This window comes from Orycteropus afer, unplaced genomic scaffold (genome assembly GCF_000298275.1).
Source record: "Orycteropus afer afer isolate SDZICR_OR568_19922 unplaced genomic scaffold, OryAfe1.0 scaffold00089, whole genome shotgun sequence".
NCBI lineage: Eukaryota > Metazoa > Chordata > Mammalia > Tubulidentata > Orycteropodidae > Orycteropus > Orycteropus afer.
Genome location: NW_006921676.1, coordinates 4,989,131 through 5,016,482, shown reverse-complemented (window position 1 = coordinate 5,016,482; position 27,352 = coordinate 4,989,131). Strand labels below are relative to the sequence as shown.

Below are 27,352 nucleotides of genomic sequence, written 5' to 3'. Positions count from 1 at the left end.
TTGCTGTCCCCAGCCAGGAGCGCACGCCCGGGTAGGCAACAGCTTCCGTGCCGCGCGCCCGCCAGCGGCCACACACGCTCGCCGCCCGGTTTCCCTCTCTCCTTCCCTCTGCGCGCACACACACATACACACACTCACGCACAAGCACACACACGCGCGCACACACACATAGAACCCCTCTCGCGGCGCCAGGAGGGGCGGAGCAGAACTGGCGGGAGGAGGCAAGGAGGGAGGGAGGGAGCCAAAGGCGCGAAAACGGCGCGCAGGCGCGCCGCGCTCCCCGAGGCGGAGCGCGCGGGGGTGAAACTGACACTTTGGGCCAGTCTCTATGGGGCCGCTCGTGGCCGCACGTCACCGCGTTGCCGGCACGTCACGCCTGCTCGACGCTCCCGGTACAAAGTGTAAGTTTCAATTTTTTTCCCTGGCGCGGCTGCTCCCGGGGCCACGGAGAGGAGCGGGAGCAGAGTGGGGGTGCAGCGCTGTCTGGCCAGCGCGGCCGGGACTCCCCACCCCGCCATCCTCGCGTGAGTGCGGGGTCGGGGCGGCGGGGCCCTGAGCCTCGGCGCCCAGCATCTCCGCCCCCAGCCCCGCGCGCGAACGCCGACCAGGCAAGCCAGGTGCGGGGCGCCGGCCACCCCCGCGCTGCAGGCGGCGGGCGGGTGCGCGCGGGCTGAGGGCAGCTGGGGCTGGGGGACAGGAGAGGATGCCCTGGGGCGGGAACCCCGGGAAGATGGGGATGGGGGAGGGCGCGGAGCTGCAGGCGCCGCGGGAGGATGGAGTTGGGGGATGGGGCGGAGGGCAGGGCGAGCAGCTGGTCCTAGGGGGAGGGGGCACCCGGCGGTGCGCGGGCGCCTGGTGCGAGCGGCGGCTCTGGGGAGGGCCAGGGTCGGAGCTGGCCGCAGTGCGCGGGGGGCGGGCCAACGGCGGCTAGGGGGCAGCCCCGGCCGGACTGGTCCCTGGCGGGCCAGCCCCTCGGCCCTGCCCCCGCCTCGCCTGCGTGTGGGCGCCGCGCGCACTGCTCGGTGTCTCCTTGGGGCTCTTTCCTGGTGTGCTCTGTGTGCGCTGCACATGTGCAGTCGGTAAACCTTCCCCCACCCCGCACCCCCCACGCCGCCGCCGCCGCGCCTCATTGTAGACGCTGCAGTTGGTGGTGGGCTGCGGGGCTTGCCGCCGCTTCTCAGTGGGTGGGGGGTGGGCTGCTGGGGGAGGAAGCTGCTTTCCAGGTGACTTGACCTCGGCTGTAGGATGTGGGATGGGGGTTGGTGCGGGTGGGGAAGAGAACGCGATTGGGCGGGAGAGGGCCCGACAGGGGAGGGCGGGCAATGGGGCTCTTGCGGGACTCTGTTAGCTGCATGGGTGGGCGAGATTGGGGCTCGGGACTGTTGCAGGGTGGTCTCCGGGGTGAGGGCAGGCGGGGCAGCCGGGCCGGAGCTAGGCCCTTCAGGCCCCGGATAAGCATCGTCGAGTGCCCCTCGGCCACCTGGGGGGTACGGGGAAACAGGGAGTGGGTCGGGGGGCGCCTGTTGCCAGGCGGTGCACTAGGCGCCGGTGGTGGCGGGCAGCAGGGCTGCACAGCTGCCAGCGTCTCAGTGCTGGGCCCGAGCGCGCCGCCCGCGCTCCCGGCCCCGGCGGCCGGATTTGCTCCGGCCTGCAGCGAGCGCCTTCGGGAGGGTACGGGGAGGGGCTGACCCTTCCTTCGACCTGCTCCTTTCGGGAGCTCGGGGCCCGGGGCCGAGAACTGCCGGTTCCGGTGGCGGGCGGGGGAAGGGAGATTCCTCTCGTTGGAGCTGGCTCCTGAGGCCTACTGACAGGTCAGAGAGAGCCCGGACCCAGACAGACTGGGGGCGTGGGGTTTGGGATGGGGGCTTCAGAGCAGTTCTCTGGACCCTGACACTGGCTACAGTGACTCTGGAAGCTCACCTGTCAGAGTTAGCAGTTCACCGTCTGGCTTGGGTCAGCAAGCTGGAGATTGACCAGGGTGGTAGAACCCTTTTAGAGTTCTTTTGGGATGGCTTCCCAGCGTGCCTGTATGTCTGTGGTGGGATGTAAAGGAGACGTTAGGTGGATGTGTGGGATTGATTGTGCCTAGGTGAGTAAATGTGGGGTGTTGGTGATATATGTAGAGATGCATATGAAATGAATATACCCATTAGTCTAGTCATGCTGTAGATTATGCTTTAAAAATGTGAAGTTAGTACAGCCATATAGGTAAAGGAATTATCGTTATCCATTGTGTCTTTGTGTGAGTGAGAAAATTGGGGTGTTGTGGCAATGATTTTAGGTAATGGAATTCATGTATCCTAGTAGTTTATGGGTTTCTTTGCCAATTCATAATACATGTTCACTTGCTGAAATGATTTTTACAATAGAAAGTTTTTGCCAATTCCACTTTCAGAATTAAGCATGTACATTTGGGAAGGAAGGTTCTTGTTACCTGGAACCACAGTTATGGTAGTGGTGGGGGAAATGTTGGCTAAGTAAGATGTGACATACTATTAACTTTTTTAATTCTTAAGCATTTCTTCATCTTTTCTTCTTTCCAGAAAAATCATCGTTTCTTCTCTGGAGGGTGAACATTTATAGAATTGATTTCACGGATCTGGTAACATGGCAAAAGATGTAAGTATATTTGCTTCATGTTACACACAAATGTTTACTTAGCTTTTAATAGTGAGAAATTATGAAGCACCAAAATCATTGCAGTTTTCTCACTTTATTTCAGAATGACAACACAAATACAGTAGTGTTTATTTTTAAACTTCTGAAGCAAACGAAACAGGATAAAGGTGAAAAAGATCAAAGAAATCTAATAGCTTCATGGAGATGTGTGACTTGCTTTTCTGTGTTGTGTTTTTTGTAACCTTGAATGCCTGATGATAAATGTTAAGGATGTTTAAATGATAACAATTTCACTTTTTCTTAGAATTTTCAGATTTAAATTTATAACTTTGAGTATCTTTGTTAAAGGCCATTTCTTAATTAAAAGAGATGGAGAATGCACAGTACAGAGCATGTGGTGGGGCTCAGTCACTAGGTGCTGGCTCTGGACCCTTTTTCTGATTCCTGCAGCGAAGGGCCCCACTTACTGAGGACTGACTTCCACACAGGAGGTCTAGAGGTGGGGAACATTACTTGCCAAGTACAGAATGACCTTAAACTTGGGTTGTGAGCAGTGTAGGCCAGTACCCATTTCGTGTTGCATGTGGGAGGCTAAAACTTTGATTGATAAAATGGTAAGCACTTTCTTTGGCCACTTTTTTGGTCAGAAAAAATGAGCTTTGGTGAAATGTGCTGAAAAATGCTATAGGATATTTTTCTAGCTAAATTTTTTAACATCCTAAGAAACAGTCTTTTAGGTCTTAAAAACATCTGTTTAGTTGGTCAAGTAGCTCTTTACTGCACTTTGTAGTATCAGTTAAATTTACTAAAACACCAGCTATATCCCTTAGTGTTTCTTAGAATGCATTTCTTTGTATACATTAGTAAGAAGAGGCTATTATTTATTGCATAGTTAGAAATGCAGCTCGGACACAGTATGTATGTGCCCGAGACACAACTCTATGTATGTATTAAAAATACGCTCATATCTTTTGAGCCGAATAATGGGTATTATGCTTGTCCATATAAGAAACCTTGGTGGCACAATGGTTAAGTGCTCTGCTAACTGAAAGGTCGGCAGTCCGAGCCCACCAGCCACATTGTGGGAGAAAGAGTGGCATTCTGCTTTTGTAAAGATTATAGCCTTGGAAACTCTATGGGGCAGTTTTACTCTGTCCTGTAGGGTTGCTATGAGTCAGAATTGACTCCGTGACAAGTTTGTTTGTTTAAAATGCCTTTCCATCAGTTTAAAGGCTATAAGAATCTCAGAAAGGTCTTACTGAATGCCTGTAGTAACCCCAAACTCCCACTATTATGTATTCACTCATGTTAGACAGGATACCTGTCTTCATGCATTTGTGATTTAATTTTGTAGAGAAGATATATAAGTGTACACTCGGGCCCTTTGTGGGTTTTCTTTAACTTAAAGTTGTAATCTGCATGTTATAGAACATTAATTTGATCTCTAAGTATACTTATCAATGGTCATGTCCCATGTTTTTGTATACCCTAAAAATGCAGGGCATGTAGTATATGCTCAATAAAGAATTAGATTAATTATATACTCTTTAAATATGCTGATGCTGGACACTAATACCTTTGTTAGTGGACATTTCTGTGTGTTTCATGGTTTTAGGAAACAGTTCATTTTTATTAAACATACTTAGATACTTACTTGATGATGTAATAAATTTGGAGAGGGAGAGGCTTATTTTTGAGGCCATCATTGATTCTGTATTTATTTAATTTGGACCCTGCATGTGTCTATTCTATTGTTAGGTTTTAGGAGCTCTAAAGATAAGTAAGTCAAGGCCTCTGCTTTCTAGTTGTAGGGAGAGAGACTCAAAATACTATCATGTGATCACTGCTGGAGAAGCACTACCTGCAAAGTTCTGTGTCAGCCACAATGAGGAATGGTCAAGGGGCTAAGGTGGTGGTTGGGTAGTTTGCATTGAGTTCATTTAGGATTATCCATTGAAGTATGAATAGGTTATACAGTGGAGGATTTGGGGGAAAGTATTACAATGAGGATAACTAGGGTATTTCAGAAAGAGAAATAGCAGGAGGAGATGCAGAGATGTGAAGTAGCCTTCTCTTCTAAAAATGCACACAAGTCCAGTGTGACTGGAACTCAGTCTTCTGAGGGGAGTGATAGGAAGTCAGGCTGAAAATGCAGATTGTGGCCAAGGAGAATTTGGCCTTTATTCTGTAGTAGACATTTTTCTTCTTCGTTTTAAGTGGGGGTATGACATTTGAGTTTTGGAAAGATGACTTTGGCAGCAAATGTTGGAGGGGAAAATAGAGCAGTAGTTGAAAAATTTGTTTTAAGCAGTGGAAAGTGAGTTGAAATCTTATGTGCAAGAGAAAAGTCCATCAAAATAGGGGGAAGCTGAATTGCTCTGGTTGCCATGGGATGGAACTAGGGACTAGAGCACTGTGTCTCCCCACTGCACCTTTGCAGCACTCTGAGGGGTTCCATGGAATGTAACTAGAGAGAAGAGTGGGGCTGTGCAATGCCTGTGGAGACAGGTTAGAGCCAGAGTTAAGGCTTTGGTGGTGAAAATGAGATCCCTGGGTGGAGCAAATGATTAAGCTTTTGGCTGCTAACTGAAAGGTTGGTGGTTTGAACTCACCTTGAGGTGCCTTGGAAGAAAGATCTGGCAGTCTACTTCTGAAAGGTTACAGCCACTGAAAACCCTGTGGAACACAGGTCTATGCTGGAACACACAGGGTCATCATGAGTTGGAATCAACTCACTGGCAACTGGTTTGGACTTCTTTTTTGATCACAATAGAGATTGACTGGACAGGTTTTGGTGAGAATCATGAGAAGAAAATGACTTAGAAGCTTTCTAATTTCAGTGACTACATCAACTATGATTGCCAATGTAGGAGATACAGAAGGGACTAGCAGATTTGGGAGAGGGACGGGGGAAATGGCTTGATAGGAGTGAGATGCTCGACAGAAAGATTTAGGGTCAAGATTCAGGTTTTTGTTATCATTGAGTAGGTGATGACAATGGTGGGTATTGGTGAGTTTTAAATGGCAAGAAAAAAATAAAACAAGCCCACTGCTGTCAAGTTGATTCTGACACATAATGACCCAATAAGACAGAATAGAACACCTCCATTGGGTTTCTAAGGCTGTAAATCTTTACAGAAGTAGATTGCCTCATCTGTCTTCCATGGAGTGGCTGGTTGTTAGTGCCATCCTTTTGGTTAGCAGCTGAATGCTTTAACTACTGTACCTCCAGAGCTCCATTTAGATGGCAGAGGGACAGCTTACTGAGGGAGAAGCGAAGATGAGTACACAAGTACTGTCATTTAAGAACTGGGGTTGGAGAAGAAGCAGAGAGAGTGAAAACCAAAAAACCAAACCCATTGCTGTTGAGTTGATTCTGACTTTTGGTGACCCCATGCATTACAGACTAGAAGTGCTCTATAGGGTTTTCTTGGCTGTAATCTTAATGGAAGCACATTGCCAGACCTTTCTTCTGCAGCCCTGCTGGGTAGATTCAAACCACCAAACTTCAGGTTAGTTAAGCACAAACTATTTGTGCCACCTAAGGAGTAGGAGCTAACTCTAGCCATGTTAACAATTCTACTTTGAGCAAGGGAAACTCACTGCCATTGAGTTGATGGTATCTCTACTGAGGTCACTTGCCCAATCTTCCTTCCTAGGAGTGGCTGGTGAGTTTGAACCATCAGCCTTCTGGTTAGCAGTCAGATGATGCCTTAGGAACTATGCCACCGGACCAAATTAGGACTAGTTCTTTAAAGCTGTTTGAGAGATTTTTAGAAGCAAAGGGCTGTTTCTAGGCTACTTTTTGGTTAACTATGTCTTTTTGATCTAAGGGATATAATATGTGGTCTTCTGGGGTAAAAAAAAAAAGCAAAAAACAAAACCCAAAGAAACCCAAACTGGGCTTTTTATTCATCCTTTTTTGAACTCTTTTTAAGATCTCTCTCAGTTTGAAATGTTACATGAGCCATATTGGTTTATTTCATGTGAGGATGAAAATTCTGCCTTTTGTCTATCTCAGTTATTCTTTGTTGTTGTTGTTATGTGCTGTTGAGTTGGACCCGACTCATAGTGACCCCTCTTTGGGCTTCCGAGGCAGTATCACTATGGAAGTAGATTGCCCCATCTTCCTTCTGAGGAGTGGCTGGTGGGTTTGAACCGCCAGCCTTCTGGTTAGCAGTCAAGTGCTTGTAAATAAAGTACAAACTTAAAACACAAAACAAAACTATAGCATTCATTTTATTTTGTTTGTGTATTTGTTTCTGTAGAATTTATTGAGTACTTGGCAGAGATGCCTTTTAAGAAAGAAATCTATTTCCGAAAGGTCACAGCCATTGCAAACCTATGGAGCATAGTTCTTCTCTGACACATGTAAGGTCGCCAAGAGTCAGAGTTGACTTAGGCAAATGGTTTGGTTTTTGGTTTTGTGTGCCAATTAGGGTATACAGTGGTGATTAGATGTAGCCTAATCTGGCTCTCGTGAAGCTTACAGTCTTGTGGAAAAGTACTCACCCAAATGGGTATATAACTGTAAAATGTGTTGAGACCACATAGGAAAAGAACCAGGTGCTGAGGAGGTTGGGGATGTGACAGGGCATTCTTAGCCTAGGTAGGTAGAGAGGGCCTTTTGTGAAGAAGTGACATTTTAACTGAATTCTGAAAGACGAAGCAGAGGTAGTGTGTGTATGAAGACCTTGAAATAGGGCATGAATTTGATTTAGGTTGAAAGTTGTAGGCTAGGGTTTATATGAGCTCTGGCATTTAATTTAGATTATAAATTTTATTTTTTTTTTTCTGTTTTCAAAATACAGTAGGTGCTTCTGGAATAAATTAAATACTTGTGTATAAAAATACATTTTATATATCAGTCATTTTATTTCTGCTTAGCACTGTCAGAGACTGACTAGAAGGTTAAAGTGGAGGCTGCTTAGTTAATCCATAATACTCAGTTCTCCTCTCAGTATATTTGATTCCCTATTTTCACTGAAGCTTGAGCCTGGCCTGATTAGGGGAGCAAAGAAGGAAAGATGGTATCTCTGTCTTCAGGTATATCAGAGTCTTTGATTTTATATTAAAAAATTCATTTATATGTATTAAATTGGTATATATGTGGTTGAGGTAAAAATTCAAAGGAGTGCCCTAGTTTGTTTATTCATACAGTGTATGGAGGAGGAGAAAGACAAAGAACAAGAGATTCAAACAGTATAGATGCATATACAATGAAAAGTAAAAGTGAATCCCACATACCTGACCACTGCTGAAAAGTAACTGCTAAGTTTTTTGGGTTGTATTAGTTTCAGTATTAAGTGTAGCAAGGATTGTGAAGATGACACACGACTGGGCAGTGTTTTGTTCTGTTGTACATAGGGTCACTAGGAGTCAGAGCTGACTTGACGGCACCTAACAACAAATACTTTCAGAAATTTAGTATAACAGAATTTATGGTAGAATGTTTCGCACTGGGGCTGGTGTTGGCACATTGGGTAAGACATCTCTTTGCTGTGGGGACAGTCTGTCCTGATGTAAGACATTTAATAATCTTATTATGCTAGTCACAGCCCCACCCTCAATCATTGTGACAACCTGAAATAAGCCAGCACTCCCCATTGCATCTGCAAACACCTCTTGGAGGGAGCATCACTACAGACTGTAGTAGAAAACTAGTGAAGTCTTCCACTGAAAACCTTTTATGGAAACTCTTTCCATCAGTACCTGTAGATTTGCCCCATTTTAACAGTAGGGAGTTTTTCATTATGTGACTATTCCATGATTTAACTACTCCTTTTGAAGGGCATTTATGCTGTTGCTATGCCTTTGTTGTTACAAATGATCCTTAAAGGACTTATATTTTGGAATAATTTTTAAGAATTCTTGTAGAGAAAATTCCGAGCAACTCAAAGGGCATGAGCTTTATAAGTTGTGATGTTGTTGTTGTTGTTGTTATGTGCCGTCGAGTTGTGATAGACAGTGCCAAATTGCCCTCCAGAGAAGTTGTACACATTTATATTTCCACAAACAGGCCATCTGTTTCCTCACCTCCAACATGGAGTCTATCAAACATTTTCACTTTTTGTCACCTTGATAGGCAAACAATGTAGTTAATTTTACTGATTTATAAAACTAGGCAATTATGATTTTTTTTTTTTCTGTGTGTATGCAAACCATGGAAGCCATTAACACAGATCTGATTGGCAAGGTTTTGTCATGTTAAGAATGTAATGACATTGACCATTTTTAATATTAAGAAAAGGTACTAGGGTTATTAAGTATAAAGAAAGTTTTAAAAATCAGAATTATTAAAAACATTCTCATTGTATGAAAAACCGCAGTTGTGTGAAGGAGAAAATGGAGGACACCTGATTAGAGACAGGAGGAGAGAGGATGTGTGTATATGCGTACGCACACATCTGCACAGTCATGTGCACACATGCTCCTACCCTAGGTTGTCCCCCCTCTCCTGCCATTACTTTACTTTGTAATCTGTAGCCAATGGCAGCAGAAAACATTTGGAAAAACCGTAGTCATAAAATAAAGCTGCTCCATAGCAGTTGCAGTTCTTCTAGAATTAGAGCTGGAAGGGATGGATCTTGGGCGACTCCTGCATATTACGTAAGAGAGAGAGTGGCCCAGAAAGGTTAAATTACTTTCTCAAGGTCACTTAGTGACAGAGCATGACTAGAACCTGCGTCTCTAGCTTTCATTCTAGAATTTTTCCTAACCAAGCCAGGCTTTCTTTAATCACTTGGAAAAGAGTTGTCAACTTAGTGTGGTCAAGAGAAATGCCACAGATCCTATCATAAAAGCTTATTTTCTTCTGTGTTCCCCATTGTTTGGTTGTAACACAGGTTGTTCCCCCGTGTCTGGTTGGTCTATTGTATTGTTGTACTTGTCAAATATCATGAAGGTTTGTAAATAAAAAAAGGAGGTAGATAGTTAATTAGCAAAATGGCTTTTGCCAAGTGATGCTAAAATGCAGTTTAGCATGAATGCAGTGTAATATTCCTGTAGTTGCCCCGCCCCCTTCAAGTTCTGCTGACTGTTTATGGTGAGAAAGATAAAGTGAATCCTAATATGATCATGGGCTGTGTTTGGTAGACACATACTTTGAACAGCTTGCCACAGGTACAGAAAGAGTGAAACTGCGGTAATAGCCTATGTAAATCACTGTTCAGAGTTCTTATCTGTCAGTTTTGGAAGCTGTTCTGTGATACCAGTTTGTATCCTCTGAATTTATGGGAAAATCCCTAAACTGTATTCTTGAGAGCTGGAGAACAGAGGAAAATACATCATATAATCTAAGCTTTTGAGTTATGATATAATGAGCCCTAGTTTAATACCAATAGGAGACTAATGAGCTTATCTAAAAATATATATACTGAATATCATTTTACAGAGCTAGATGATGAAATTCAGGGCTGAAGAAATAAACCTCATATAGCAATAACCCTGCCGTTTCCTTCAGTCTTTGATGAAATGAGTTCTGGGAACAAATGCTAACTCAGTAATTTAATGCAATGTTTCCTTTTAAGTACCTTCATGAAGGAATGACTTTACATTTGAAATTAAAAGAGTAGTAATTTTATCCCCCTCAGATTTAAATATTGAAAAAAAATCTATGATGGTTTGCTTGTTTTCAGAAGAGGCTTTTTTCATGTTTCTGAATGAATTTTTTTTCATGTGGGATGAAATTGGAGAACTCTAAGATGGCATCAAAAAACAGAAACTTAGAGCTTAATTAAAATTGTTGCCCCTAAAATATTTTTGCTTTAAAAAAGATATTATACTAACACTTGGTATAACTTTAAGAAGTTAAAAGGGATATCTTTAGCTGATACTTTCTTCTCACATAATCAGTTCTTTTTTAGCTCTTTATGTTTGGTGTTTCAAAAAAACTTACTGTTTATTATAAAACAATTAGTGATCTTTAGGTGACTTTTCACATAATTCCCCATCCCCCCACTGTTTTTAAAACTCTTTATTCTTGGTATTTAAAAATGTATTATTTTTTTTTGTTGTTTGTAGAACCATTAGGAAACTCATCTTTGGAATTGTCACATAGCTTTCCTTGTAGTGTAGTTTTATACTGTTTGTCATGAGGGACTGGGTTTCTGAATTTTGCTAAGAGAAAAAAAACTAGCAATAATAGATAAGGATTGCATAGAAGTAGATTTCAAATGGGGCTCTTGGACAATGGGAAGGCTGGACTGTACCATGAGGGGATCCTTCACTAATAGGAGTAAACAAGAGCCAGATTTCTGGAATATGGTAAAGAGATGTCTGCATTTACTGAACTATAGGTTGGATTAGATGAATCCTCCTACACCCCCTCCATCACCTTCTAACTCTAATAATTATAGTTGTTAGAGTGTTTGTCATAAAATAGTACTAATTCTATATCTTTGTACATAATGTTGTTATTGTTACTTGCTGTTGAATCAGTTCTGACTCATGATGACTACCCCATGTGCATACTCCATGTATAGAAATGTTGCCTGGTTCTGTACCGTCTTCATGATCCTTGGTGTGTTTGAGTCCATTGTTGAGCCCATTGTGTCAGTGCATTTCATTGAGGATTTCCCTTGCCGTTGCTGGCTCTCTGCTTTACCAAACATCATGTCCTTCTCCAGCGATCAGTCCCTCCTGATGACAAGCCTGAAGTAAGTGAGTCAAAGTATTAGATAGTATTCGGTGATTGATAGGGTTTTCATTGGCTAATTTTTGCAAGTAGATTGCCAGGCCTTTCTTTCTAGTCTTTCTTAGTCTGGAAGCTACACTGAAACCAGTAGCGTAGCTTCCAGTATCATAGCAATAGGCAAGCCATCCCAGTATGACATCCTGACAGATGGGTGGTGGGTGTGGGTACATAGACTTTAATAAATACTTGTTGACTGGATGACTCACTGAGAGTCTGAGTCCTGAATTTGCTTTACAGTTTGAATATGAATATTGATTATGGCTTTTAAACTGTTGCACAGTTCATGGACTCTACTCCAAAATGGTAAAGTTTATATTGAGACTACAGAGTAAAGTTCTTCCTATCAAATCTGTTACTTGAATTTAGGACTCAGGTCATCAGCTCACCAAAATCCTGTTTTCACACAATCCAATTTTAAAGAGAATTCTAGTTTGATGGAATGAAAACCACTGTGCATCCCAGTGGTATAAAATATGCAGCATCTTTTAACACACACACTTACTGTGCACTCCCATTATATAGTGGCACATTACCTAGGATTTTAAAAAGGGGACAATATAAATAGCTTTGATAAACAATTAGCAAGAACAGTAATTTTGCTTATAAATCATAAAACTGACTGTCATAAATCCAGAGTCAGACTTTTCCAGTGGCTTCCGCCGGGGCCTGCCCTGCTTTTTTATTCCCTCTCTAGGTGTCTCTTGCTGGGTCCCTCTCCCCTGTGACAGGCTTGCTTGTGTCTCTCCTTCATATTTCATTCTGTAGTGGCAGTTCAGTTATTTCCAGATTTGTTCTGTGGGATTACAGTGATTACAATATAAATTGTGAGTTTTTGTTTTCATGGAATGACCTGGCTGTGCTGACCTAAATGTGGATATTCATTTCTTGAATATCCATTTAGTAGAGTTTCCATAAGAAAAAAGCTTGCCTTAGTTAAAAAAAAAAAAAAGAAAGAAAGAAAAAATTCAAGCAATGTTTTTGCTGATTATAAAATTAGTGTTAGTTAATAGAAAATTTAGAAAATATAGGAAAACTAAAAATAAAAGTCATCCATCAGCCTATATCTGAGAGGAATGGTGACATTTTTTAGCATTTGGTATATTCCTGCAACATTTTTATTTAGTCATACATAATAAATGCATCTTTTACAAAGAAATAAATTTACTATGCATTCTATTTTAACCTGCTTTTTAACTTTAATGTACTGTTAGTATTTGCCCATGTCAAATCATTTCTTTTTCTACCATTATTGTTAGTGGCTGCATGTTAGTTAGAAGCACTTTTATTTGACATAGAATAGAAGGGGAATTATATAGATGGTCAGTTATTGAAAAAGTGAGTTAAAATGGGAAATTATGAAAAATGATACATAACTGAATATTTCATCATAAATTCAAATACATACTCATTTCCCAATCTTTTGGGAGTAGACTAAAGTCCTTTTCTTTGAGAGTAAGTCCACTTTCTTGAACTTCTCGCATAACCTTACCCAAAATATCTAATTTTGATGTTTATAGAATAGATGGAGAACTTAAAACACATTTAAAGGTAATGAATGCAACTTCCTTTATATATTTTTTTCCAGGCTTTTAGAGTTACCTTCCTCGTACCAGATTCAACAGGAGTATATTTATTTATTTATTAACAGTTTGCTTTTATTTTTTCAAAGCATTCAACAAAATCTTCTTAGAATTATCTTCCTTTTTGTACTCAGTCTCCAAAATATTTAATTTAATAAGTTATAATTGTGGTAACAAATGCAATTGGCATAAATAGATGTTCAGAAATAAACACAGGGAGTCTTGGACTTTCTGCCGCCCAAATGGACAGGCTTTCTGAGAGCATCCTATCAGCCACTAGTGGTTAACAAGAGGATGGAGAGCATTGGTTAATTTGGCAAATCAGTTGGTGGAGTTCAAAGGGCATCTGCAGTATACCATTGTATGGTATGCCGAAAGAAGTTAACGAATCCTCTGTTGTTGGATATTCAGGTAGTTTCCAGTTAATTCTTACCATATTTGCCCAGATCCCTGGTGATGTCCTTAGGATAAATTCCTGGAGGTGTATTGGTGCATTTATAACCTCATTGAGACATACTGGCAAGTTACTTTCCACAAAGATTATACCAGTTTATACTTATTTCCATCAGACTATAGGGGAGCACTCATTTTAATGTACCCTGCTGAATGTTGAAGGAGTCCTAGTGGCATAGTGGTTAAGCAGTCAACTGCTAACCAGAAGCTTGACAGTTTGAGCCCACCAGCTGCTCCACAGGAAAAAGATAGGCAGTCTGCTTCAGTAAAGATTACAGTCTTGGAAACCCTCTAGGGCAATTCTACTTTGTCCTGTTAGGCTGTTATGGTTTCAATAGACTTGATGGCAATGGGTTTGTTTTTTTTGTTTTAGTCTGAACACAGAGTTTGATAACAACAATTTGAAAAGCCACAAAACTTGCTTAGTTTGATAGGTGAAATTACAAATTCCATATTGTTTCAGTTTGCATTTCTTTGGTTTAGTTGTTTTCCTTTTCCGTGTAAGAAATTATATTTTTCTCTTAATTGATGAACATATCTTGTGCTTATTTTTCTATTCAGGTGTTTATTTCCTATTGATTTACATCTACTCTTTATAAATTAAGGATATTAAACCTTTGGCTGTCATATCACAGCAACATTAGGTTTACTTTTGCCATTCAGCTGTTGTTATGTGATGTCGAGTTGGCCCCAACTCATAGTAGTAGTTGGAAATATAATAAACTTAATATAAACCTAAGGAGAACATGGGAGCTCTGGTGGTATAGTGCCTAAGGCATTTGACTGCTAACCAGAAGGCTGGTGGTTCAAACCCACCAGCCACTCCTCAGAAGGAAGATAGGGCAATCTACTTCTGTAGTGATAACCTCTTCAGAAACCCAAGGAGGGGTCGCTATGAGTCAGATTCGACTCCCTGGCAGTGAGTTTTTTGTTTTTTTAAGGAGAACATACCTTGAATCCATGCCTTGACTTCTACAGTTAAATACAGATAATTTTTAGATACTTAATTCTTTTTCCTTGATTTGATTAATTAGTATGTATTTGTTTGTTTTTAGTGTAGTCTTAAAGACTCTTACTCTGTGCATCTTTTGAAAAATCTGTCATTTTCAAATTTAAACACCTTGTTTTAAACAGCGTGCAGCATGAAAAACAAGTATTTGCCTTAATATTGTCCACAAAGAAACAAAAAAACCCAAACTCACTGCTGTTGAATCGGATCCAACTCATAGCGACCCCTGCTTGGGTTTCTGAGGCGGTATCACTATGGAAGCAGATTGGCCATCTTTTCTTTTGAGAAGTGGCTGGTGGATTTGAACCTCTAGCCTTCTGGTTAGTCAAATGCTTTAGGCACTATGCCATTAGAGCTCCTAAAAATTAGATCAGATGGCTGTGGATTATAGGGGTAGTTTCAACATTCCTTTTCTGAGATGCTGGATGTCCTCCATCCTTCCCTGACCCCAACATATACAAGTAGCTTGGGTAGGAGGGAAGTCACAACATTAAACAATCCCATGGGGTTTTGCCAACTCTAGAGAGCTTTGAAATCTCTGGTCCGTAGACTTAAGAATTAGCAGAGCACACTTCCAGGTAGGAAGAGAATTCTGCCATGGGGAGGAATTTCTTCACATGGATCACACCTATTCTTTCTTTGCTCATTTGAAAAGTGGCTCACATTTGAGTTCCATGGATAAATTTTATTTGTGGAGGTAGGAAGGGATAAGGAATCAGTTAGTGCAGAGGTTGATTTCGATGTCTTCAGGGAAGGAAATACTGTACCTCTTTTTTTTTTTTTTTAAATTAACTTTGGTAAGTGCCAATTGTTAGGAAATTGTGCTTTCCTTTCTGTTAGGTGTGTCGTTGGCTTGTCATAAAACAGATCATCATAGATTGTCCCACGCTGGGTTTGTCTGTCTTTACTGATGACAATATCCTGTTGCCAGCTGCTGCCCAATTCAGATTCTGTGGTCGGGGAGTCATCGACACACCTCAGTATGTACCAGCATCCTGGCCCAGCTGCTCTGGCCAAACTCTCCACGCTTTTCAGTGTTCTGGTTCTCTCATGATTGGTTTAGAATTGTTGTTCCACATCGACCATCAAAACCACTTGGAATTTGTGTAGGAGATTGTCCTCTTAGGATTTTGGAGAAGCATTGGTTGGTCACTTTTTTGTTGAAAGTTCCTGTTCTTGGATGACTTGATTATTGTTAAAATGGAAACTTAGGTTCTTTCTAAAAGGGAAAGAAGTATCCTGTCGTAACTTTTCCAGTAGAAAAATTATAATAGTCTATTATTTTTAAAGTTAGTTTAATTTATATTTAGTTTATTAGCTAAGTATTCGATAAACAGAGAATGTCTACCTTCTCAGGGATTGGCCGTTCTCTTAAGAGAGTGCTGTGGGGATAACTTGATGCTATAGCCATACACCTAGATTTCTCCATGGAGTTGGTGGTCTCCCCTCTACTAAAGTAGGTTGGCATGTGCCTGAGGTCATCAGATGACACAAGATAATAGATGTTTTCCTGAAACATCCATTTTACTGAATTGTTTAGAGAAAAATATTTTCATACTATAATAAACATGATGTACTATGGAGTAAGCAGCTGTACCTTGGTAGTAATTAAGCGTGGAGTTGGACTAAACTCAAACATGCCTGGGTTTAAATCCCAGCTCTACCATTCACTAGCTAGCTGTGTGACCATTAGGCCAAGTGACCCTTACTTCACCTCCTAGAGCCTGTTTCCTTATCTATAAAGTGAGGATAACAAAGGCATCTACCTCACGGGGGTATTGTTGTCAGTTACCATGGAGTCACTTCCTACTCTTGATGACCCCATGTGTGCAGAGTGGGACTGCTCCATAGGGTTTCCAAGACTGATCTTTTCGAAACAGATCCCTAGGCTTGGATTTAATGTTGGGTGAGTTTGAACAGCCAACCATTTGGCTAATTAAAAAAAAGCAACCAAACTCACTGCCTTCGAGTCAGGTCTGACTCATAGCGACCCCTCATTGGGTTTCTGAGGTGGTATCACTAGTAGATTGCCCATCCTTCCTTCCCAGGAGTGGCTGGTGGGTTTGAACCGCCAGCCTTCTGGTTAGCAGTCAAGTGCCTTAGGCACTATGCTACCAGAGCTCCCATTTGGCCAATAGTTGAGTGCTTAACTGTGTCACCCAAGGACTCCCTATGTTACAGGATGGTGAAGATCAAACAAAATAATGAATCAAGAGCTTAGCCTAGTCCCTGGAAAAACCAGTAGCATAGCTTCCAGCTTAAAACACTGATGCTTTAAAGAATTGTGGAGCTTTTCACAGGCCTTTGTGAAACAAACTCTTGGCTAGTAGTGGTTATTGTAAACAAAATTCTTGGAAAAAACCTCCACTCAAGGTAGCATGACTGAAGGGAAGGGCTGGTGCTTATTTTTAAGGGTTCAGAGCCCTCAGGAATAACGTACAGCAGACCTGCTGGAGACGTGGAGCTGAGTTTGGGGCCATGTGGTCTCTTGTTTCTGCTTTGGTCAGTGCCTCTATTCCAGTCTTTGTGTGGACAGATTTCTCTGCTTAGTCAGGGATTCTGACCCTCCTAACACTGGCCTCCCCTGGCTACAATTGAGAAGAATCTAATGGGTCAGGGAAAGCCAGGGAGTTGCCATTCCTGGTTTGGTCAATCCTAGCTGGAATGGGGTTGGCTGGGATGGAGTCCCGTGGCACACAGAGGATTCTTCTTTTAGGCACTGTAGATGGGGCAGGATCTTTAAAAAGGGTAGTGGATACGTGATAATTAAACATGTGGATTAAAAAAAATTGTGAAGCATTATAATAAAGCCCATCTTGGTCCGACTTCGCATTTTACTCATTATAAAAACAGTAAAATCATGTTCTGTTGTGGAAGAACTTATTGATAAATCGAAATTTTACCCTACCCTTTATATTTCTCTGGTTATTGTTTAACTGTGTCCTCTGTTAGACACTATTTCTTTATTGCTTAGTAGGGTAAGAGAATATAGTGCAATGTTAATCTGCTGCAAATCTTTCAGGAATATATCAGGAAGTGGAACATAAGCAAATATTAAAACTTTTACTGGTTTTTGGTAATTAAAATATCTTATGGTTTCTCTCAGGTGGTTTTGCATCTGTGCTGATTCTAGAACATAGTAAAGCACTGTATGCTATTTTTCTGGTAGAAAAGCAAGAGTTAAAGTAATGACTGAAGGAAAGTAAGTCAGAGTTATAGATTAGAGGAGCAAATGATGTAAGTTTAGTTAGCTTCTTTCTAGGAAGAATTGTGACTCTAGGGAGTGATACAATACTGAATTTAACATAAACTATCCATAACCTCACCTTTTGGTATGAACATAAGGTGGTTCTGGCAATGTACTAGGAATAATAGTTTAAGTGAGCCAGCATTTGATTGACGTTTGAGTCCAGCTTGGTGGGAAGGAACTGGATAAAAATGCTACTATATAGTTGAATATGTGGAAAAGGTGGGCCCTGATGATGTGTACTTAGGAGGCCAAAGGATGTATTACTGCAGAGGTGCTAACTATTACGTTGTTCGGTACCACTGAGTGGCTTCCAACTCATTGCCATCCTACATAAAACAGAACAAAACACTGCCCGGTTGTTTTAGCAGCTGCTGTGTCGATCCATCCTGTTGAGGGTCTTCCTCTTTTTCGCTGACCCTCTACTTTACCAAGCATGATATCCTTCTCCAGAGACTGGTCCCTCCTGGTAACATGTCTGGAGTACGTGACACAGAGTCTCACCATCCTTGCTCCTTAGCAACACTATGGCTGTACTTCTTGCAAGACAAGATTAGTTTGTTTTTCTGACAGTCCATGGTATATTCAGTATTTTTTGCCGCCATAACTGAAATGCATCAATTCTTCTTCGGCCTTCCTTAGTTGTTGTCCAGCATGCATATAAGGTCACAGAAAATAACATGGCTTGGGTCAGGAGCACCTTAATCTTCAAAGTGACATCTTTGCTTTTTAACACTTTAAAGAGATCTTTTGCAACAGATTTACCCAGTGCAAATACATCATTTGATTTCTTGACTGCTGCTTCCATGGACATTGATTGTGGATCCAAGTAAAATGAAATTTTTTTTTTTTTAATTATTTATTGTGATTTGGGTGAAGATTTACTGAGCAAATTCACTTTCCATACAGCAGTTCACATATACTTTGTCTCATGTCATTGACCACAGTTTACCACAATGCAACAGCTCCCCTCCCACTTCCTCCCATAGTTACCTCTTCCCAGTGTCCATCCCTTCCTTCTCCCATGATTTTTCTCTCCAGGGCATGTGTCTACTTGAGGTAAATGTTTAACTCACATGCCTGTACTTTGGCTGGAAACCACAGGTGTGGGTTCAATTCCAGACCTGAAGAGCAGCTAGGGGCCATAGTCTCAGTGGTTCCATCAGGCTCTATTGGACCAGTAAACCTGGTTCCCACCATCTTTTTTTTTCCCTCCAAATGATTTTGAGTTTTTTTCCACATTGTTCTCCCTCTCTATGCAGGATCTCCTACATCCCTTCCAAGTGGATGACAGTGGTAGCCGGGCACCATCTAGTTCTTCTGGTCTCATAGTTGTATACGTTGCAGATCAGATGGTATACCAGTCACTAGGACTGATTGTTTCCATTAATTTTGGTTTTCTTCTTTCTTTTTTGCTCTTGACGAGGAGAGACCCATTGTTGCATCTAGATGACAACTTGCTAGCTTTTAATATCCCAGTCGCTACTCGCCAAAGTAGGAGGTGGAACAATGTTTTGTATAGTATGTTATGCCAATTGAGCTTGATGTCCCCTGTGACAATGGTCCCAAGCCCGCAGGATCTACTACTTAGTCGCTCTGGGTAGCTGGCTGTAACCAAGTAGTGACCACAACCTTGCCCCTTGTGAGCTCTACTATACATCTGGGAATTCTGATCATTCCCATAAACTTATAGGACCATTGTCTGCCAAACCTATATATGATCTTGGATACACCCATTTCATAGACATACCTAATCGTTTAGCCTGTCCACCCATCTATCCATTCATATACCCATGTTTGCCTTCACTGACAACTCAGTACTGTATATGCAAAAGGGTTCATATTTCTTGTCTGTACTTCCCATGTACCTCTCTATGTCTTTCTCATCCTCAATGCTGCCATATTGGTCACTCACATTTGGTACATTGCCCTTCTCTTCACCCAAATCAATATTTTATCTCTATCTATCTAACAGCGTTCTCTCCCCTCCCCTCCCAGCTCTGGTAACCAACAAAGAAAATTTCCTTCCATAGATAAACCTTTCCTTAACTTTTACAATAACGGACTAATACAATATTTGTCCTTTTGTGATTGACTTATTTCACTCAGCATAATGTCCTCCAAGTTGATCCACATTATTTGGTGTTTACAGATTCTACATTATTCTTTAGCGTTGCATAGTATTCCATTGCGTGTATGTACCATAGTTTGGTTATCCATTCCTTAGTTGATGGACATCTAGGTTGTTTCCATGTTTTGGCTGTTGTAAATAGTGCTTCGATGAACATGGGTGTGCATATATCTGTTCTCGTCATGGCTCTCACTTCTTTAGGGTATATACCTCGTAATGGGATGACTGGGTCAAATGGTATTTCTAATTCCAACTTTTGAAGGAATCGCCATACTGCTTTCCACAATGGTTGTACCATTTTACAGTCCCACCAGCAGTGTATGAGAGTGCCAATCTCTCCACAACCTCGCCAGCATTTGTTATTTTCTGTCTTGTTGAACTTTGCTACTAGTGCTGGAGCAAGATGGTATCTCATTGTTGTTTTGATTTGCATCTCTCTCGAGCTCTGGTAGCATAGTGGCTAAGGCACTTGACTGCTAACCAGAAGGCTGGCGGTTCAAACCCACCAGCCACTCCTCGGAAGGAAGGTTGGGCAATCCTACTTCCGTAGTGATACTGCCTCGGAAACCCAAGGAGGGGTCGCTATGAGTCAGGGCTGAATCGACGGCACATAACAACATAACAACAACAACAACAATAGCTAATGATCGTGAGCATTTCTTCATATGTTTGTTGGCCGCTTGAATATCCTCCTTGGTGAAGTGTCTATTCATGTCTTCTGCCCATTTTTTAATTGGATTGTTTGTCTTTTTGTTATTGAGTGTTGGAGTGTTCTATAAATTCTAGAGATAAGTCCCTTGTCAGATATGTTATTACCAAATATTTTTCCCCAATCTGTAGGTTCTCTTTTGACTCTTTTGGAGAAGTCTTTGGAAGCACATAAAAATTTAATTTTTAGAAGGTCCCAATCATCTGGTTTCTCTTCTGCTGTTTGTGTGGTAACATGAAATTCTTGACAGCTTCAACCATAGAATCACAGAATTTCAGAGCTGGGAGAGACTTTTGAAATTGTCAAATCCAGGTACACAACAACAAAAAACTAAAACTGACCTAGGCTATCAATTAAAATAGTAAATATTAGTTATCTTGGAGAAGAAGACCAACAACAATAACTTGTATTGGTGAAGGGCATTGCGTTACCTTTTACCGAATGTTTTCACATATTAATTGTGATGTGCCTACTGTAATGTAGGTCAACCTCCTCTACTTAATTGGAATTTCAGAAATCCATTCCAGGTCATTCCTGCTGTTTGCTTTGTTGTTAGTTGCCTTCCAGTTGGTTCCAACTCATACAGAAGCATATCTCCCCACCTCCCTAATCTGCCACACCCATTTCTCTCCTGTTCCTGTGAGCCTTCTGGAATTTGAGTTGCTATGTAAATTTAGTCCTAGGTCTTCAGCCTCCCTTCACCTAAGGAATTTTAGACTTTTCCCCTGAGGACATGGGTTTCTTATAGCCCACTTAGATGGAGCCTGCTCTTTCTTCCCTTTGTAATTAAAGTCTTGTGGGGGAGGGATCAGCATTCTGTTTGCCTTGACATTTCCTCTTGAGACTTACTGCTTTTCTGCTCCCCAGAAAAATCTGTCCTGGTTCCCTGGCTCAGATCCAGCAATCTGTGACCTTCTGTCTGTCTTTTCAGTGTCATCTGCTGTGCACTTGCCCATATTCACTGTGGACTTTGGCATCCGGTTCCATTGCAGCTCTTCCTGCCATCTTTGGTTACTTCTCTGTGGATGACCTATCTGCATGCCTGGCTTACTGCTCACTTGGCTTCTGATAATACCACAGCATTCAGCCTCCATCCTTGTCTCTGGCCATTGACTCCCTGGTCACTTCTAGATCTTGTTATCTTTGGAATGATGTACCCTTTGCTTAAAAAATGAAATAGCCTCATTGCTTCATCCAATTATGTAAATAAAGGGCTTACTTCAAAAGTAAGGAAGATAAGAAAAAGAAAGTAAGAAATCATATAGCCCAGTTTGATGCTTCTGTTAATATTTTTGTGATTATTTTGGAAGATAACTCCATAGATGTGTGTGTTTAAATACATACACATGCATTACACAATTATACATGAATGAACTCATGTCTGTTCCCTGCTGCTTTACCCAACAATTTGTCCTGGACATTTTCATGTCAAATCAAAAACCAAACTCACTGCCGTGGAGTCGGATCCGACTTATGGCGACCCCTCCTTGGGTTTCTGAGGCAGTATCACTATGGAAGTAGATTGCCCAACTGTCCTTCCAAGGAGTGGCTGGTGTGTTTGAACTGCCAACCTTATAGTTAGCAGTCAAATGCCTTAGGGACTACGCCACCAGAGCTCATGTCAGTAAATATAAACTAGGTAATTCAGACAAACTTTCATGGAATATTTCAAACATGCGCAATAGTAGGAGGACTATGATAGTGAAGTTCTGTTTCCCTGCCACCTAGTTTTAATAATTATCAATTCATGGCCCTACTTATTCCCTTTCTTTTCAGTGTATTACCCCCTAACCCCCATACAGGATTATTTTGAAGCCAGTCACAAACATGATACCATTTCATACGTAAATACAAGTACAAGCCATGTGCATCCTTTTATACCTATCCCCAGGGAGTTCTAGTAGTATAGTGCCTAAGGCATTTGACTGTTAACCTGTAGGCTGTTAGTTCAAACCCACCAGCCACTCCTTGGAAGGAAGGCTGGGCAGTTTGCTTCTGTAAAGATTTACTGGCTTGGAAACCCAAAGAGGATCTCTATGAGTCAGAATTGACACGATGGCAATGAGTTTTTTTTTTTTTTAAATACCCATCCCTGGCCCCATAAGGTCGTTTTTTTTTTTTTCTTAATGTTTTTTTTTTTCTTAATGTATTTTTTTTTTTTCCAAAAGGGAAAGCAGCTCTCTTTTTATTATTTTCCCCTAAATAGTTTTAAAGACTCCACACCCCTACAGTGGGAACAGCGGGCCTCCAAGAAATATCCCATTTCCCTCCTTCCCCTCCTCCTGCCTTCATTTACCCACCCAGCAGCCAGATGCAGTCTGTCAGTCTGTCACTCCCAGCACAGGGCAGGGCCTGCCTTGGCTCCTCCGGGCTTCCGCTTCTGCGCAGTCGCCACCAGCCCGCCATCCCCGAGCGTTCGCGAGCTCTGTGTTCTGGGAAGCAGAGGTGGCTGCGCATGATGAGGCAGCGGCCCACCAACAGGACAGCAGCAGCTAGGGCCACCAGCACCAGCTGCACTCATGGTACCCACACACCTGGTTCTCACAGCCACCTCTCCACGCCCCCACGTATCCCCGCTTTGTGCTGTGAAGTGTGTGCTGAGGCTGGATCCAGCACCGATGCGGCCACTTGGCAAGCCCAGCCTCCTGTATCCAGCAGATAATGGCTTTGGGGGTTTGTCTGGTGGATTCCCATAGGTTTTAATGTAATAGGCTTTAAAAGAATTTAACTACAGATTGTACGGAGGCTGCTATATACTATGGTGTTCCACAGTGTTCAAATTGCATAACGTCCTGTTTCACAGAAGGTATGGTAGTCCTTGTGAGCTCTGGTGGCATAGTGCCTAAGGCATTTGACTGCTAACCAGAAGGCTGACAGTTCAAACCCACCAGACATTCCTGGGAAGGAAGATTGAGCAATCTACTTCCCTAGAGATATATGGCCTTGGAAACCCAAGGAGGGGTTGCTATGAGTGGGAACAGACTCAAGGGCAGTGAGTTTGGTATTTTTGGTATGGTGGTCCTTAAGTGCCACACACCTTACTCAAAGCAATTTGATAATAATTTATTATTATCATCGAATGTTTGGATTTCATCAGTTGACTCAAAATATATGAAAAGTTTGAATCATGATACAGCTCGTTTTTAGCTGCTGCTTGGTATTTTGTTACCTACATGCATCCTAATTTAAACTTATGAATGAACACTTAGGTGGTTCTCAGTAGTTTCCTTCTATAATCAGAAATATGATAAATACACTTGTGTGATTGACCTTTTCAGATCACTTCTTAGAAGCACAATTTTGGGGTCAAAGGAATTGTTGATTTCTGGTTTTGATACATACCAGTGCATGCTCCTGACAGCAGTACTCAGGATGCCCCTTCTTTCAGGATCCTGTCCATTCAGCAGTTGGTGTTTAAATCATCTCTGCCAGTCCAGTAGTTAGATATTTTTCTTTGCATTTTTTTCATTATTAATGTTCATGAAATATTTTCTTGTGTTTATTGACTGTTTGGGGTTTTGTGTGTTTTTCTATTAGGTATTTTGCTTTTAATTGGTTATAAGAGCAGTTGGTTATTAGCTCTGTCATGTAGTACCCTGTATGCTTTCTTTCCCAATCACAGTACTTTTATCTTTATCTTGACTTGTTTATGGTGTCCCTGTCTCCTGTCCCCCACCCCCAAGGTTCTTACTTGCTGTGTAGCCAAACTTACTAGGATCTTCCTTTAAAGTATATTAATAATGGGACATTAGGAATGCTCTTCCTGTCCCCAGGTTTTGGCACATTCAGCCCAATTTACAGTAGTAATGTCATATTATTTTGAGATTTTATGTTTTATTGTTGGGAATATACACAGTAAAACATACACCAATTTAATAGTTTCTACATGTGCCATTTAGTGACATTGAGTACATTCTTCAAGTTGTGCAGCCATTCTCATTCTCCTATTCTGAATTGTTCTTCCCTCATTAACATAATTCACTGCTTCCTAAGGTTCCTATCTAATCTTTCCAGTTGTTGTTAGTTTGATTCTGGATAGATAGTTCTTAAGAGAGCATAATGCCCAAGGCAGGTATTTTTTCACTAGTTAAACTAAACTACCACATTTTTTTGCAAATAACATGTGCATGATACTATTCTTGCAAATTGTGCAACCCTCTTATGCATTAGTTTGTGAAAAATATGGTATTACTTCATTTTAAGAAGACTTCTGGAGGTATTTTTGGTTTAAGGTTTAAAGGTAATCTCAGGGGTATATCCCACCTCTACGGCTCCAGGAAGTCTGGAGTCCTTGTGAATTTAAAATCCTGTTCTGTATTTTCCCCCTTTTGATCAGAATTCTTCTAAAGACTTTTTGATGAAAATGTTCAGTAATGGTAGCTGGGAACATCCAGTTCTTTGCATGGCACAGGAGGGAGTTGTTCATGGAGGCATTTAACTACCTACTCTGTATCCTTTTCCTGAGTCATTCTTCCTCTGTTGTTCTAGGTGAATAGAGACCACTTGTACCTTGAATGGCTGCTTGCAAGCTTTAAAGACCCTAGGGACAACACAACAAAGTAGGAGATAGAACAGACCCACTAAACATGTTGGCCACTTAACTGGAATGTCCCATGGCCTTAAATCTCCAAACTCTAAGGAACCAAGCAGCCTCAGCAACTACTCTTTTTTTTTTTGGTCATTGTTGTGAATATATCTGTTAAAGTACTTTTGCCAATTCAACTTTTTATGGGGTACAACTTAGTGCCAACAGTTAAAATGATCGACTCTGCAACCTTAGGCCTTAGACCACGCTATCTTTCCATCACCGTTAGCTGATCTTTCCCTCTCCGTCCTGCTCCTGGTAACCACTGATAAACTTTGTCAAAAAAAGGCAAACGTTTGCCTTTTCTTGTCTTTTTTATACTTATCCTTTTGTAATTGATTTATTTCACTTAGCATGATGTTTTCTAGCTCTATACTGGAGCATGTATCAAGATTTCGTTTTCTTCTACTGGATGAGTAGCATTTCATTGTATATGTACACATTTTGTGTATCCATTTATTTCTTGATGGGCATTTAGGGTGTTTCCACCTTTTGGCTATTGTGAATAGTGCTGCAGTGAACACCGATTGTTGTTGTTGTTGTTGTTATGTGCCATCGAGTTGGAACCGACTCATAGCGACCCCTCCTTGGGTTTCCGAGGCAGTATCACTATGGAAGTAGCTTGCCCCATCTTCCTTCCGAGGAGTGGCTGGTGGATTTGAACCGCCATCCTTCTGGTTAGCAGTGAATAGTGCTGCAGTGAACACTGATATACAGGTGTATATTTGAGTCTTTGCTTTCAAGTCTTTTGGGTATGTACTTAGTAGAATTGTCGGGCCATATGGTAGTTCTATTTTCACACTGTTTTTCCGCAACGGCTGTACCATTTTGTGCTCTCACCAGCAGTGGATAAGAGTGCTAGTTTCCCCTCATTCTCATCAACATTGTTATTCTCCATTGTTTTTTTTTTAAAAAATCTTGCCATACTAAAGAGAATATAACGGTATCTCATTGTAGTTTTGATTTGCATCTCTGATGACTAGTGACACAGAGCATCTCTTTATGTGTTTTATGGACATTTGAATGCCCTCTTTGATTAAATGTCTGTTCAAGTCCTCTGCCTGTTTTATGATTGACTTATTTATCTTTTTGTTGTTAAGTTGCTTCAGTTACATATATATATATATATGGTTATTAAATTCTTGTCAGATGTATGTGTGTGGTTTCTGAAGATAATCTCCTAGTCAGTACCTTGTCTTTTTCCTTTTTTGGTAAAGTCTTTCGATGAAAAAAAAGTTTTTAATTTTTATGAGGTCCCATTTATTTATTTTGTCTTTGGCTTTTGTATGTTTAGGAGCTCTGGTGTTATAGTGGTTAGGGCATTTGGCTGCTAACTAAAAGATAGGTCAGTGGTTCAAAAGTTGAGGCAGTCTACTTCTGCCTTGGGAACTTAATAGGTGTCACTATGAGTTGGAATTGACTCCATGGCAGTGAGTTTGTTCTGAGTATTTGTGCTTTTGTTATTTAGATAATCCATTCTTCAGAGCTAGGCCTGACAGCTTTGTCCCTGCTTATTCTCTAAGAACTTATGGTTTTAGTTTGCACATTTAGGTCATTATCCACTTTGAATTTTTTTTGTGTGTATGGTGTGAAGCAAGGTTTCTCTTTCCTTTTTCTGCATATGGAAATCCAATTTTCCAGCACCATTTATTGAAAAGACTCTTCTTTACCCATTGAATGGATTTGGTACTCTTATAAAAAATCAGTTGACTATAGATGAATGGATTTATTTCTGGATTCTCAATTCTATTCCATTAGTCTGTGTGTTTATTGTTATACTAGTACCAGGCTGTTTTGATTACTGTGGCTGTATAGTATGTTTTAACATCAATAACTATGAGCCCTATTTTCATGTTCTTTTTCAACATTATTTTAATTATGTGGAAGCTCTTGTCTTTACATAGAAAGCTGAGGATTGGTTTTTCTATTTCTGTAAACAAGGCTATTGGAATTTTGATTGGGATTGCATTAAATCTGTAGATCACTTTGGGTAATACTGACATCTTAATGGTATTAAGTCTTCTAATCCATGAACATGGAACATCTTTCTATTTACTACTTTAATCTCTTTCAACAATGTTTTACAGTTTTCATTGTATAAATCCTTCATGGCCTTGCTTTGATTTATTACTAGGTATTTTACTCTCTTAAATGCTATTTTAAATGGACTTGTTTCCCTAATTTACCTCTCAGATTTCTCACTGCTAATATATAGAAACTCAGCTGATTTTTTGTTAACTTTATACCCTGCAACTTTGTTAAATTCCTCAATTACCTCTAGAATAGTTTTCTTGAGGGTACAGGGATTTTCTATGTATAGGATC

General features: G+C 41.2%; 1 protein-coding gene across 1 annotated transcript in view; it reads left to right on the top strand.

The window, feature by feature from the left end:
- The first annotated feature begins 1,322 nt into the window (after positions 1–1,322).
- Positions 1,323–27,352, top strand: part of TFDP1 (transcription factor Dp-1) — a 156,636-nt gene continuing 130,606 nt past the window's right edge. Inside the window, exons 1-2 of the mRNA XM_007942405.1 lie at positions 1,323–1,671; positions 2,544–2,602. Of these exons, the coding sequence (XP_007940596.1) occupies positions 1,323–1,671; positions 2,544–2,602 (408 nt within the window). The remainder of the gene's footprint in view (positions 1,672–2,543; positions 2,603–27,352) is intronic.